This window comes from Callorhinus ursinus, unplaced genomic scaffold (assembly GCF_003265705.2).
Source record: "Callorhinus ursinus isolate GAN/ISIS: 27379988/994484 unplaced genomic scaffold, GSC_fseal_2.0 scaffold18, whole genome shotgun sequence".
Classification (NCBI taxonomy): Eukaryota; Metazoa; Chordata; class Mammalia; order Carnivora; family Otariidae; genus Callorhinus; species Callorhinus ursinus.
The window spans coordinates 5,260,382-5,274,712 of record NW_027397080.1 but is presented as its reverse complement, the minus strand read 5'-3'; the positions used below and the strand labels follow the sequence as shown (position 1 = coordinate 5,274,712).

General features: G+C 58.4%; 1 protein-coding gene across 1 annotated transcript in view; it reads left to right on the top strand.

Moving 5' to 3' along the window:
* KCNQ4 (potassium voltage-gated channel subfamily Q member 4) overlaps positions 1 to 14,331 on the top strand; it is a 54,281-nt gene that overhangs the window by 26,987 nt on the left and 12,963 nt on the right. Inside the window, exons 3-10 of the mRNA XM_025856361.2 lie at positions 3,642 to 3,732; positions 4,402 to 4,528; positions 4,749 to 4,924; positions 5,447 to 5,572; positions 5,943 to 6,053; positions 6,243 to 6,338; positions 9,439 to 9,527; positions 11,212 to 11,373. Of these exons, the coding sequence (XP_025712146.1) occupies positions 3,642 to 3,732; positions 4,402 to 4,528; positions 4,749 to 4,924; positions 5,447 to 5,572; positions 5,943 to 6,053; positions 6,243 to 6,338; positions 9,439 to 9,527; positions 11,212 to 11,373 (978 nt within the window). The remainder of the gene's footprint in view (positions 1 to 3,641; positions 3,733 to 4,401; positions 4,529 to 4,748; positions 4,925 to 5,446; positions 5,573 to 5,942; positions 6,054 to 6,242; positions 6,339 to 9,438; positions 9,528 to 11,211; positions 11,374 to 14,331) is intronic.

Here is a 14,331-nt window from a genome sequence, read left to right as displayed (position 1 = left end):
CGGAAGGATGCTGGGGTGTCCAACAGGTCAGGGAGGGATGTGCTTTAGAGCTTTGGGGGCCTTCTCAGCGGATACAAACTGGGGGCTTTGGTGACATGGTGTTTTAATGTTTGTTTCACGTGAATTTCTGTTCTTCATTTACTCAGTCTATGAAAAAATAAGTAAAGCAGAGCAAAGAAAGAGAGAGTGGGGATGGGGCCATTGTTTTGGAGAGGGGGTGGTTGGGGAAGGCCTCTCCAACGAAGCGATGTTGGAAGAGAGACCTGGATGAGTAAGGGAGCAATAAATAGGCAGAGGAAGCAGCAAAGCCAGTGCAAAGCCTGGAGGTGGAAATCAGTTTGGTGTTCCAGGAATGGCATGGAGGTCAGGATGGCTGGAGCGCAGTGATGGAGGTGGGGTGGGGGAGAGGATCAAGTTTGCGAGGTGGGGTGGGGGCCAGAGCTCACAGGGCCTTCTTGCACACACACAGTTTAGCTTCCGCTCTCCAAATGGGACGGGAAGTCAGGGGAGAGTTCTTAGGAGAGTGATGATTTCCAGCTTTGCGTTGTGGGAAGATCACCCCGGCTGCTATGAAGAGAGTGGGTCACAGTTGGGCCAGAGTGGAGGCGGGGAGGCCAGTCGGAGGTGAGATGGTGGCGGCTTAGTCAGGGTGGGGAGCTGTGGTCTGTCCAGGGATTTACTCTGAAGGTAGAGCCAACAGGAATTGCTAAAGGACAGGAGGTGGAGAGTGAGCGAAAGGAAAAATCAAAGGCCCTCTTAGATACTTGGCCTGAGCCCCTGGCTGGCAGGTGGTGCCATTAATGGAGATGGGGAGACAGGAGGGGAACAAGATTTGAGGGCAAGTCGAGTTTGGTTTTGAACATGTTCGGTGTGAGAGGCCACCAGACATCTGAGAAAGAGATGCTGAGCAGACAGTTGGACACGTGAGCTGGACTCCGGTGGGGAGAGGCCACCACACCCTGACACCTGCGAAATGGCAAAGGCTATTGCGGTAAAGGGGTGGGGACAGGAGTAAAGGTGGCTCTATCTCTGTATATTTAAGGAAGTGCATTTTCAAAGTCCTCTTAGTTTGTTATTACCCGTTTATTTATTTTTAAAGATTTTATTTCTCTGAGAGAGAGTGCGTGTGGGGGGGAGGGGCAGAGGGAGAGGGAGAGAATCTCAAGCAGACTCCATGCCCAGCTCGGAGCCCCTTTGGGGTCCATCACAGGACCCTAAGGTTATGACCTGAGCCAAAAGCAAGAGTGGGGCGCTCAACCGACTGAGCCACCCAGGTGCCCCTACCCCAGTTTATCCTAAAAAATGAAAGGGAGTGCAGATAAGCAAAAAAGCAAAACAAAAGCCAAATCACTCTTAAAGCCCTGCTGACCCTTAGTACGAATATAAAAAAGTATATTTGAGGGGCGCCTGGGTGGCTCAGCCGGTTAAGCGTCTGCCTTCAGCTCAGGTCATGATCCAAGGGTCCTGGGATCGAGTCCCGCTTCGGGCTCCCTGCTCAGCGGGGAACCTGCTTCTCCCTCTGCCTGCCGCTCTCTCTCTCTGATAAATAAAATCTTTAAAAAATAAAAATATCTATATTTTAAAAATTAGGATCACATTGCCCTTCAGATTTGATAATCTGCTTTTTTCATTTAACCCATTGTGATGTGTCCATTTTATAGATGTGTAACTATTGACATAGAAAGAACAGTGTTGAGAAAAATGAATTTCTGGAAGCCCCAGCAGGAAGCCCTTAGTGTGGCCCACTTACCTGAGGATCTGAGGTCAGCTGAGCAGTGGGACGGAAGGATTTCTGTTCAGGGCTGGGGTGAAGGCCCATCAAGATTTGGCTGCAGCCCTTCCCAGGGGAGGGGGCTGGAAGAGACGACCTCAGCGGAGGTCCTCGGTCCCTGAGCCCTGGGGATCAGTGGCAGTCCCCCTCCCTGGGGGATGTGGCTGTTGCGGTTTTCTGTGGTTAATTATTGAGCACGAGGAGCTGGTGCCCTCCCGCCTCCTCTCCCTGGGCCTTCTGTCTTTGCTGACCCAGCTCTTGCCTAGAACTGGCCAAGGAGACCTCCTCCTCGCTCATTCATTCAAAACCCTTTACCGGCACCTGCCACCTACTTCCTCTACCCAGGGGCATGTGCTGGCTTGCAGTGCTAAGGCTGCCCTCCCAGCAGGCTGGGAGCCCCTGTCCAAGGAGGGGTGTAAGTCCTTTCCCTGTCTGTCCTCCCATCAACTCCCACCGGACAGATGTGAGACTGGCTCAGACAGGGTAGGTCACTGTACAAGCTGGACCAGGATTTGAACCCAAGTCTCTCTGACCCTGAGCCCATGCCCCTGCCACTGTGAAACAGGGACACAAATAAAGCCATGTGGGAAGTGCCACATACACACAGGCAAGTGCTGGGAAGGGGCATTCTGCAGAGGGAACAGGGGGGCGGAGGGCATGGCCACGGCCCCCCAGAGCAGAGGGTGAGCAGAGTCCCAGCAGGCCCCGAAGGTGGGGTGCTTCAGGCAGAATGCAGTCCCAGGTGGGGAGACTCTGGGAACATCTGGGGAAGGCTGTGGGTCAGTTCACAAGAGATGTGTTTCCAGAGAAGCCCATTCCCTCTGGAGTCTCTTCCAAAGGGCACATGCGTGTCCAGCACACCCTCCTCCCAAAGAGGAGCGATTCCGGGAGTCCGACTCGGTTGCTTTCCCCCATCTGCAGCCTGCGCCCCTCAGCCTGGCCTGCTCGCCTAGTCACACGCTGTCCAAGGCCCCAAGGCCGCCAGCCTCTCTCCTCATGCCCTTCACCCCACTTCCCATCCCCTGGGAAGTGGGGAACCCACGCTCTAATCTCACCTCTGTGCTGGACATATTGAGTGACCTTGGGTGGAGTCCCTTTCCCTGTCTGGGCCTCAGTTTCCTCACGTGTGCAACGGGGGTTGAGGGAACTGTTGGATGAGCTGGGTTATAAAGTTCTTTCCATTTCAAAACATCCCTTTCTGGGTTTCCCACTGCCCTCAGGGGAGTCGCAGGCCTTGAGGCCCGCTCCCCCTCCTCATACCCCATCCCCTCTGCATCCTTCCCTTCTTCCTGTCCTCCCTAGTGTCCTTTCCTTTCATAGTTGCCTCATTCTAATTCCTTAAGAGCCCATGAAGGCCGAGGCAATTGTCCCCATTCTGCAAATGAAGCGATACTCCTGCCACCTTGGCGTTCATAGGGAGCAGGGACCCCTCTGTCGGCTGCTGACCTTCCCTGGCCCCTCAGCTGGCCTCTGGGCTACTTTTCTTAAGACGGTCTTAAAACTGAGCCAGGGCCTGAGGGCACCGCCGGTGAGTGGCTGAGCCCGCAGGTGCTTCCTGACAGTGGGACCTTGAGCCCGTCTGTTTCCACCGCCAGCCCAGACAGACCTGTCACCCACAGCCGAGTGGCACCTTCTCTGAGCAGCAGTCTGCAGCGAGGGCAGCTGTGAGCTCCGTAGCCCAGAGCGTGGGGGTTTCTCCCTCTGGTGTCCCGCTCAGAACCACAACTCCAGGGGACTCTGATTCTGATTCTGCTTTCCAGATAGTTCTTCCCAAATCATGCTTCCCTCCTCCTGCAACTCCGCAGCCCGCCCCCCCCCCCCCCAGTCCTGTCGGTGCAGCAGTCTAACCCTCTCCCTGCTGCTGTTGCAGATTTTTGCTGGTCTTCAGCTGCCTGGTGCTGTCCGTGCTGTCCACTATTCAGGAGCACCAGGAACTTGCCAACGAATGTCTCCTCATCTTGGTGAGTGCCAGAGGCCAGGTCTGAGCCAGGCTGTGTAAGGCAGCCCCTTGGGGCTCAGGGTAGGGGGTGGTGAGAGAGAGTTTTCTCATTCTGTGGCTCAGAGAGCGGCTTGCCCTGCTGTGCTGTGTTCCCTGAGTTGATGGCTGCCCCTCTCTGGATTTCCTGTCCTGCCTTCTAGCCGATGTTGGGGGGCTAGGGACCTCCTGCCTAAGCGAGGGCTGATGTTGGGCCCAGAGAAGAGGTGAATAAGCCCCACTCCTTCTCAGGACCCAAGCTGCTAACTCAACCCGTGGTGTGATTTTTTTTTTCCCCTCTAAACAGAAGCACCTTGAAGTGGACAGCTGACAGAGAGCCACCCCTTCTGTCACCCAGTCAGGGTTACTGAGTCTGGGAGAGCTGGGAGGGGGAGGGCGGGGTGGAGAGCTGACGACCCCACACAGCCGGTGGACAGGACGTGCAAGACAGACTTGGGCTTTCAGTCTGAGGAAGGGGCCACGTGCCTTCTGGAATCCCCCTCAGGTCCAGCCAGGTGTAGGAACGTCCAAGAGAGGTGGTCTGAGGAAATCCTGGTACCCCTAACCCAAGGGCGCTGCACTGGGCCAGTACTGTGTGACCTGGGCCCTTGCTCCTGGAGACAGGGGACCAGAACTCAGGGCCCTGGTCCCACAGGAATTCGTGATGATCGTGGTGTTTGGCCTGGAGTACATCATCCGCGTCTGGTCCGCTGGATGCTGCTGCCGCTACCGAGGATGGCAGGGCCGCTTCCGCTTTGCCAGAAAACCCTTCTGTGTCATCGGTGATAAGACCAGCCCACCCGCGCCTGACCCCTGACCCCGAGCCCCAGGGTGGACACCCTGACCCAGACCCTGGCTGCTGACAGAGATTCCACCGACCCTCCCTATTCCGCCCTACCCCCGCCCCGACGGCCCCAGCACCCCCCCGCCCCCACTTCGGAGCCTGGCGGGGTGGCTTGGCTCCCCGGCGCTGCTGTGACCTCGTCTCCTCCGGCCCTGCAGACTTCATCGTGTTCGTGGCCTCGGTGGCTGTCATCGCTGCGGGCACGCAGGGCAACATCTTCGCCACGTCTGCGCTGCGCAGCATGCGCTTCCTGCAGATCCTGCGCATGGTGCGCATGGACCGCCGCGGCGGCACCTGGAAGCTGCTGGGCTCGGTGGTCTACGCGCACAGCAAGGTGCGCCGGCGGGGGCCGGGTCTGGGGGCAGGTGTAGGCCAGGAGGCGGGGCCTGAGGGGCCCACTTGGAAACTTCTGGGTTTGGGGGTCTATGCGCACAGCGAAGTGGGGAGCTGGGGCAGGGTGTGGGGGGGGCGGGACTAGATGTTGGGGTGTGTGGGGCGGCTCGGGACTGAGGTCCGAATGTGGAACCTGGAAGGTCAAGGGAGGGGCCGGGGGCGTGCCCTGAGTTCTTGTGAGGGCCTCACCCCTTCGGGAAGGCGGGAAGACGGGGGGGCGGGGGGGAGGGGGGACGGCGGGGGAGGGGCTCCTTGAAGGGAGGAGCTGGGGAAGGAAAGCTGGCAGAGCCGCTGTCAGGCAACTCCGAGAGGAGAGGAGGGGAATTTTTTCCCCCCCTCCAGAATACCTCTCTCAAGTCATTGTGGGCACCTCCCACCTGTCCACCTCTGGCAGGTGGGCACAGCGTGACCCACTTGCCCATGCCCCCCCCCCCGCCGTGTCTCACTGTTGCTGCCCTCGCAGGAGCTGATCACCGCCTGGTACATCGGGTTCCTGGTGCTCATCTTCGCCTCCTTCCTGGTCTATCTGGCCGAGAAGGACGCCAACTCCGACTTCTCCTCCTACGCCGACTCGCTCTGGTGGGGGACGGTGCGTCAGGGTCTGTGCAGGGCTGCTCTTCTTCCTGAGACCCTCCCCTGAGTGACCACTGGGACTCTGACTCAGGGTTGAGCGAGCCTGTCCTCTCAGCTAGGGCCGGGGCCCCCTGTGACCAGCCCCTGCGTTAGCCCCCAACCTGCCCCAGGAGATCTGCTTGTGCTCCATCTGGTTCCCCACACCAAACCCCTGCCACCTCACCCCTGGCCAGCACAGGGCAGGGAAGGGGAGCCATCCATCTATGCCCCTAACCAGCCCCTGTGGACGACCATAGGGCACCCCCCTCGTGATCAGGCTCCCACCTGCCTGTGCCCCAACAAGCTCTTGTGGGTGGCTCCTGAGGGTAAACTCTTTGTGTCCCCAGATCACTCTGACGACCATTGGCTATGGTGACAAGACACCCCACACATGGCTGGGCAGGGTCCTGGCTGCTGGCTTCGCCTTACTAGGCATCTCCTTCTTTGCCTTGCCTGCCGTGAGTCCCCCTGCACTTAGGATCTCCCGGCTGCCCAGGGGAGAGGGCCCTGGGGGCAGAGCCTGCTTAGCCCCTCTCCTGAATTTGCATGGATGGGGGAGTGGAGAGCTCAGAGGAGTGGGTGGAGACCTTCTCTTCCTCCTGTTGTCCCCCTCCGCCCCTTTCTCCCAACCACACCTCCTCCCCTAGGGCATCCTTGGCTCTGGCTTTGCCCTGAAGGTGCAGGAGCAGCACCGTCAGAAGCACTTCGAGAAGAGGAGGATGCCTGCAGCGAACCTCATCCAGGTACAAGACGCCCAGGAAGCCCCTGAAAGGAACTGGTGTGTCAACTTCTCTATGCTGACCCAGGTGTCCCAATTTTGCAACTGTGACTTCCACTTTGAAGCTCTGGGAGCAGATGTGGCTTCTCCGGGGTCACATGCCAAGTCAGGGCTAGAGGAGGGGGACTGTCAGAAACTTCCCTTGTGCCACATGCCCAGTTCAGGCCTTATCAGAGCTGCCCCACAGTCCCACTCCAGCCCCAGCTCTATGTGACTGGCAGTGGAGTGGGGCCTAGGGCTTCTTGTCCTGCCACCAAAAGGCTGTGCAGTCATCAGTAAGCCTGCACTGCTCCCAACACCAGTTCATTCCCCAAGCACTCCCACAAGTGAATGTTGTAACTATAAACTGAGACAAATACCTTGAAAGAAAGAATAGTTCTCTGAAGAGTATTTAACAGGGTCCTGGCCTGATCTGACCTTGAAGGGGAACTCTGGGATGATGACCCTGGGAAATTGATGCTTGAATTGAGAGCTGGAGGACTGGTAGGAGTCAAATAGGTGAAGAGGTGAAGCGGGGGGGGGGGGGCAAGCGTTCAAAGTAAGGGAACAGCATGTGCAAAGGCCCTGTGGTGGAAGGGAGCATGGTGTGTTTGGTGAACTGGAAGGCAGCTAGCAAGGCTGGGACAGAAAGCTCAAGGAGGAGTATATAGTGGAAGGGGTTGGGTAAGTGGGCAAGGCCCCGACCTGAGGGCCACAGAGAGGAGTTTAACACTTTGCTGAGAGCAATGAAGAATCCCTGACAGGTATGAAATAGGAGGAATGGGTGTTATGATCAGATTTGTGTTTTGAAAATAGGTGAATGGATTGGAGAGTGCCCCAGGTGTGTGTGGGAGATGACACGAGGCTCTGACAACTGTCTGGGCAAGGTAGGGTGCTGGAATGGTATCACAACAGTTGAGGTGGGAAGAAGCAGATTCTGTATATTTAGGAGGTGAGATTCGTGGCATTAGGAGTGAGGGAGAGGGCGAGGGAGCTGCGTGGCAGGTGACTTCCAGGTTTCTGGCTTGCCCAACTGGATGATTGATGGCCCTCCCCACTGGAGGGGGACCAGATTGGGACAGGAGGAATGTGAGATTGGCAGGAACACGTAGAGCATGAGGGGCCTCAGCCCCCGAGCGAGGTAGCTGCACGTCCGGGTCTGCAGCTAGGGGGAGAGGACTGTGCTAGAGCCATTGCACCTAGACAGTAATGAAGCCCGGGGCACGGATGAGCTCGCCTGGGGCACGGATGAGCTTGCCCAGTGTGGACAGCAAAGTTGGAGGAGAGAAAATGGTCCAGAACGCAGCTTTTAGGAACCTCAGCATTCAGTGACTGGGCCAGCAGAGTTGAGCCAGTCAAGGAGACAGAGAAGGAGCAACCAGAGGGGTGGGAAAAAATCAGAAAACCAGGAGTGTGTGATCTGTTTCCGCCACTGCGCTGAGACATTCTGATAGGGCATGGGGTGGGGGGAGGCAAGGGCTCTGATTTTGGGGGGACTTTGTGACTCAGCCCTGGCTTCTCTCTAGTCGGTGTATGCGAGAGCAGCCCCTGCGGGAAGTAGTTCAGGGAATACTGGCGCATCCCACCTTGGCCTGCTCCCAGCATGCCACCCTCGCACTCCCGATCCAAGTCTGACTCAGCGCCCCCCCTTACCTCTCCTCCCCAGGGTGGAACCCCCTCCCCATCCCTGCTATTTCCAGCCGCCAGCCCAACCTTTCCTTCTCAGCGTCCTGTGGGGCACAATGGCTGTCGTCCCCTGGGAGCTGGCCTTCCAAGGGGCACCGCAGGGGCAGGTGGCTGGCACTGTCCATGCCAAGAGACAGCTGGTATTGTGGTGCCCATAATTAATGAGACAGCTCATTGAGCTGCTCCCCAGCTCAAGCCAGGGGCCTAGGCAAGCGGGAAGTAAAAATATTCCTGTCCTAGGAGGGTGCCTGGCCAGTGAGGTCAGCCGTGGGCAGTGCCTTAAGGACAAGAGGCACCCAAAGAAGGGGGCTCCAGGGCTCAGTTAGGCTTTGTCCATGCCTCCCTGCCCTCCCTAATCACCGCACTCACAGTCCCTCCTTGGCTCTTCTTACCTGGAGGGAGAGGGACAGTCCTTCCTCTTGTCCACCCCTCATCCCCCCTGCTGCAGAGGAAATCCTGCAAGTCCCAGGATGCTGAGGGGCTGGTAGGGGGATGCTCTTCCCTTCCCTCCTCAACCCCGTGGGCAGTGACAGGCAGCTGAGAAAGATGAGGTGGATTTATTCGTAGTACTAAGAATTCACTCAGGTTTTTTTTTTAAGATTTTATTTATTTATTTGAGAGAGAGAGAATGAGAGATAGACAGCACGAGAGGGAAGAGGGTCAGAGGGAGAAGCAGACTCCCCGCTGAGCAGGGAGCCCGATGTGGGACTCGATCCTGGGACTCGAGGATCATGACCTGAGCCGAAGGCAGTCGCTTAACCGACTGAGCCACCCAGGCGCCCGAATTCACTCAGTTTTTATTCTCCAGACCTTTGCAGAGCACCTACCAGGTGCCAAAGGATACAGTGATGACCAAGACACCGCTTAGAGTCTAGGGGGAGAGAAAGACAGCATCCCTCAAATACACGACGAACAGATACTTACTAGCTGGGGTAACGGGATGACAGGAGGGTTGAAGAGGGGACCCTGGTATTAAGTGCCTTCTCTGTGCCAGGCACTGTGCTTGGCATTTAACAGACATTTGCCCTTTTAATCCTCACATCAGGCTCTTAGGTAAGCAGTATTGTATCCAGTTCACAGATGAGGCAGGCGGGGCTCTGCAGCTTTACTTCATTTGCCCGGGCTACTAAAGGGCAAAGCTGGGACTGGAAGCCACGTCTGCCTGATGACAGAGCCCAGCTCTACCTTGGACCCCTGCTCCCCGCCTTGGGGAAGTCCTTTCTCTCTGGGCCTCCGTTTCTGTCTGGCCCTGCCAGTGGCTCCGGAACTGGAACTGGCCTCTGGCTCTGGGTCTCCTTCCGCTGACCCAAGGACTGATTCCTCCAAGGGCAGAGGGGTGGTGAGGGGCGGAGAGGCTTCGCTGATGCCTTGTCCCCTCTTCCCCTTCCCTCACACGACAGGCTGCGTGGCGCCTGTACTCCACCGACACGAGCCGGGCCTACCTGACGGCCACCTGGTACTACTATGACAGTATCCTCCCATCCTTCAGGTAGGCCCTGCTGCAGGGGGACATGGCTGGTGGTGGGGGGGGCGGTGGCTGGTGGTCATGCCCCCTTGAGGACAGGTGGCTGGGACTCGGCCCTGGGGGTGGGAAAGGGGTGACGCCTCCCAAAGGAGTATCTGGGGCTGGCTCTGCAAATTCCATGTAATTCAGAGCCCAGAGTGTCTTCTCTCCCAGTTCGCTCTTCCCTGGGAAGGTGGTGGACGCTGGGCACAGGGGGAGCTGGCACTCCACATGCTAGCCCATAGTGCCGCCATTCAGGGCCGTGGTGCCCCCCCAGCTCGTCTCCCCTCTGTCTGAGTTGAGGGTCGGGTTAGCTTTTGCCAGCCTGGCATACTGCAGCTGGGGAGAGAAAGCGTGGTACGGGCAAGAGCGCGTGCGCCAGAGTCCAGCACCCCAGTGTGTGAATAGGCCCCGACTTTTCCGGGCCCTAGTGCCCAGAAGCGGGTTCATCCCACTGGCCCAGGCCGGGGTAAGGCTGCACCTGGGGTTGGCTGCATGCAGAGGATTATTAATAGCCATCACCAAGGTCTGAGTGGCCAGGTGCCTGGCCAGGCCCTTGGGCAGGAATGAAGAGCACAGAGTGTGGCTCAGTCCCACCGGCAGGCAGGGAATCAAGCGCGAGGCTGGACTCGGCGGCTGTGCTCAGCACTTTTGCGGGTGCCTTTTCCCTCATTAGTTCTCCAAGAGCAGCTGTTGCATGATCCCACTCACCCCTACACCTGGCTCCCCCTCCCTGCTCCCTCCTGGCCCCAGAGGCTTCCTAGGGGAGGAGCAGAAGAGAAGGGGCTGGAAGGGGGGGGTCCCAGAATCACACTGGGTACCCCCCATCTCCACTTGGCAGAGGCAAGCTCCCGCCTCAGAGATAGGCATGGTGGTTGGTTTGGAAGGAGCCTCCCTTTCCCAGGGGTAGCTCTAAGGACTCAAGGCCGGGCCCTGGGGAGTAGGGCAGGGGCTGGTTTGTTAGAAATAGGGTGTGAGGGGGAGGGAAGATTTGGGAGTAGTATTGGGTCCTCCGGTAAGAGGGACAGAGCTTGGTTTAGAGATTCTAGGTCCACGGGCCTTCTGCTCCTTGGAGCTCGGTTTCCTTGTCCATATAATGGGAAGGCAGAGGGGAGATATTGTCCTTCGGTTATGGAAACAGGAAGTGGCCTGGGGAGTTAGGAAGAAGCTGAGCCCCAAATCTAATCTCTAAGACCCCAGTGGCAGGAGTGGATGCTGGAGTGGGAAGCTGGTCTAGCTACCCTATCAAGTCTCTCTCCTGCGCCTCAGTTTCCCCCTAAAATCCAGTCAGATCCGGAGGGTGAGGATTTCGGGGTGGCCGCTGGCCTCCAGGGAGGCACAGCTCCACGTCTAGGTGCTCCGCTTCATGAGCAGAGAGTAGGTTAGATCCAAGCTCCCACTTGCCGCCTTCTGAGAGTGCCCTCAAGTTGTGCCCAACCTGCACAACCGTACTCAGCAGCCCTGAGGATTTCCCAGGAACTGAGTGCAGAAAGGGAGGGAGGAAGGTTAGTCTCTCCCACCCCCCACCCTGCCGGTTCTGGCTTGGGGTGTCTGCTGAACACCTCTAGAGGCAGAGACTGGCAGGATCTGCACTCCCAAGCTTGGTGCCCACCAGGTGAGCGGGCGGTGCCAGGGCCCTGCCTGCTGCTGATGGCGCCCTCTCCTGCAGAGAGCTGGCCCTCTTGTTTGAGCACGTGCAACGGGCCCGAAATGGGGGCCTACGGCCCCTGGAGGTGCGGCGGGCGCCGGTCCCTGATGGAGCGCCCTCCCGTTACCCGCCCGTTGCCACCTGCCACCGGCCGGGCAGCGCCTCCTTCTGCCCTGGGGAAAGGTAGGGGCCCCCCGGGGCCGCCACCTGCTCTCGCTTCTCCTCCTCCTCTTCCATTCTTTGTCTCACCCTCTCTCAGACCTGCCTGCAGCCACCATGTGGGTGTCTGAGCCTGTTCTGGGGACTCCCAGGCCTCGTCCCGAGGCCTGGGCAGTTGTCGTCGGATGGCCTGACAGGTACAGACTGAGAGCCTCCCTGGAGCGGCCAGGCTGGACTCACCTGCTTGTCCCCTGGGGCTCTAAGGGTCTGAGTGGGGGACACGTCCGCACCGCCCTTTCCCGGCACCTCCTCCATTCATTCCATTTGTCCTCTTTCTTTCTCTGTTTCCACGTCCCCTCACTCCTCCACCCCTGCACCCCCATCCCTCCCGGGCAGCTGGAGACAGGAGGAGGCCTCTGGCCACAGGTGCTTACGGCTCAGGTAATCGTGGGCACCATTCTGGGGCGTGAGGGCAGGGATCCCCCTCCCCCAGCATGTTCCTCTAGAAGGGGCTCGCCACTGGACTTGCCTGTCGGGAGTGAGGTGCTACCTGGAGAGAGCGCTCTGTGACTGAGGACCGCTGTAGGACCTCCGGAAACTCAGCCAGTGACTAATGCTCTTGTCTTGTGCAACCCTTGTCCGCAGCTTGGCTAATCCCAGAGGGTCCTCTTGGGATTCTCCCACAATGCCTTTCTTTCTTACTGAGGGACATTTTGCTGCTCCTAACAGTCTCTTTTTCCCTTCACCTGTCTCTCCTGGAGCTTTTGCGTCTTGAAAGAAGAACAAAGAAAGGACAATGCTTTACCCCCACATACATGTTCAAAGTAGTGGAATTTCAGGCATTTTTGGAGAAGGGACGCTCACTGACTCACAGTATGGGAAAGGGGCTGCTCCTGCAGAGGTATAGCTTTGAGGTCAAGGATTCAACCCCCCCCCCGCCCCCGCATTCCTCCCCTGCCCCCTCCCTATCTCTTTGTTTTGTCTCATCTTCACACATCATCCCTGATCGGCCAGGTAGACATCTGGGCCTTGAGCCTCAGGTGTGATTCTGAGCCCTGGGCCCAGAACAAGGGAGGGGAGAAGACACCAGCCACTCAGTGATCAGAAGGAGGCAGTGTGGTGAAAGCTGGCCCCTGACACCTGAGGCTGTGTGTCCTTGAGAAACTCATCGAGTCACACTGGGCCTCTGGGTCCTAGGCAGAACCTCAGCAGTGTTTAGGCCGATCAGGGGCTCTGGGTTCTCCAGGCTGAAAAGGCCTGGGGAACAGGGGGTGGGGGGCGCGTGGTGCAGAGGATGGTGGGAGCAGCATTTCTTTCTTCCCTGTGCTCAGTGAGGGCATCTCTGGCCAGGGGCTGAACAGGAAGCAGGGAGACGGAGGGTCCCTCCAAGTCAGGGGCTGGAGAGAGGGGCAGCATGACTGGCCAGGCCAGGCTGGGAACTCCCTGGAAGAGAGTCCACAGTGTGGCCCTGGGTCGGATTCTCTGTCCCTGCCTGAAGGCCCTTCAGTGTTACCCCCACCCCCATCCAGCCACAGCTTAAATTTGAGCAACCCTGCCCAGGGCCTGGGCCCGTGCTCTCTGGAGCTTCCAGTTTGCTCTGGTCTCACCTGGCCTGGATAGGAAGGTGCTGAAAACGAAGACGAACCTGGAGCCCAGCACCTCTCCCACCCACAACTGCTCCGGGGCTCTGAGTCCCCCAAGGCCTAGGACCAGATGACTGCCGAGGGCTTGGCATTCACTAACTCCCAGCCTTGTGTCCGTCTGCCCTGCAGTGTCTGTGTGGCCGGGGCTCATGGTGATGGTGGTGGAGTGTCCCTTCTTCCCAGGCCCCCCAGGAGGCTGAGCTGTGACTTCTAGGACATCAGTCACCAGGCTCAGGCCAAATGGCCATATCCTTACTCTTGGTTGTCTGGGCCCCATGGGGTGGGTGCTCCGGACAGGAACACCGCCCCCCCCAGGCCCCCACATACACATACACACTTCTCGTGGTTGGCCACACCCCTAGTGGCGCTTGTGGATGGACCCAGGCTGAGCACACTTCCAGGACTTCCAAAAGCAGGACTCCCTGGGGGACGGTCTTGCCAAGGTCAGCACCTCCTCTCTTTGGGGTTTTTCGATGGGGCGCTAAGACAATGTTTCTCAAGGCATGGTCCGCTGACTTCCTGCGTCAGCATCGGCGGGGTGTTCGCTAAAATCGCAGCTACTGGACCTCTCCCCAAGCCCACAGAATGAGAATCTCTAGGGGAGAGGCACAGAACTCTGCATATGTAACATGCTGCCCAGGAGATCCTGATGCAAATCTTGAGAATCTCTGCATTCTGGGGATGCGGGCTGGAGGATGCTTTGGGTGGGGGTTCTTTTCTCCCACCAGCCGCAGGAAGCCAGCCCCATCCTGGCAGCTCCCCATGCTCTGCCCACCTGCCCCCTTCCCACTAACCTCTGTTTGTGTCTTGTTCTCAACTTCCAGCCAGATGTTTAGTAATAAACGGAGTTTCTTTCGGATCCACGCCAGCTGGAGACCGAGGTACCCCCTCGCCTGCTCCTTCTGTCCTCACTCCTCCTTGCCCCACCCGGTTCGGGGGCTGGAGAGGGGGACAGAATAGGCCAAGGCCAAGGTGCATGTGCCTGCCGCCTGCCGTCTGCCTTGGGGCCCTGCCTGGAGCCTCTTACCTTCCTGGGGAGGCCTCTGCCAGGTCGGGGGCCATGGGCCTGGGGCCCACTCTGCCACGAGGGACATCTGTAGGAGACTTGGGATGAGTTCTGGCTCTGCCGCTGACCCCCTGTGTGATCTGGGTCACATTGCTTCCCTTCTCTGGAACTCAGTTTCCTATCTGTGGAATGGGCAGATTGAACTAGAGGCTCTCTGAGGGTCCTTCCCACTCTGACTTTTGCCAGGCTTTGGGTTTAGCTCCTTGGCTTCCCACTGTCCCTCTAGGGACTTAGCCTGTGCCTGGAGGAGCTGGGATTGGCACCTCTTTCGCT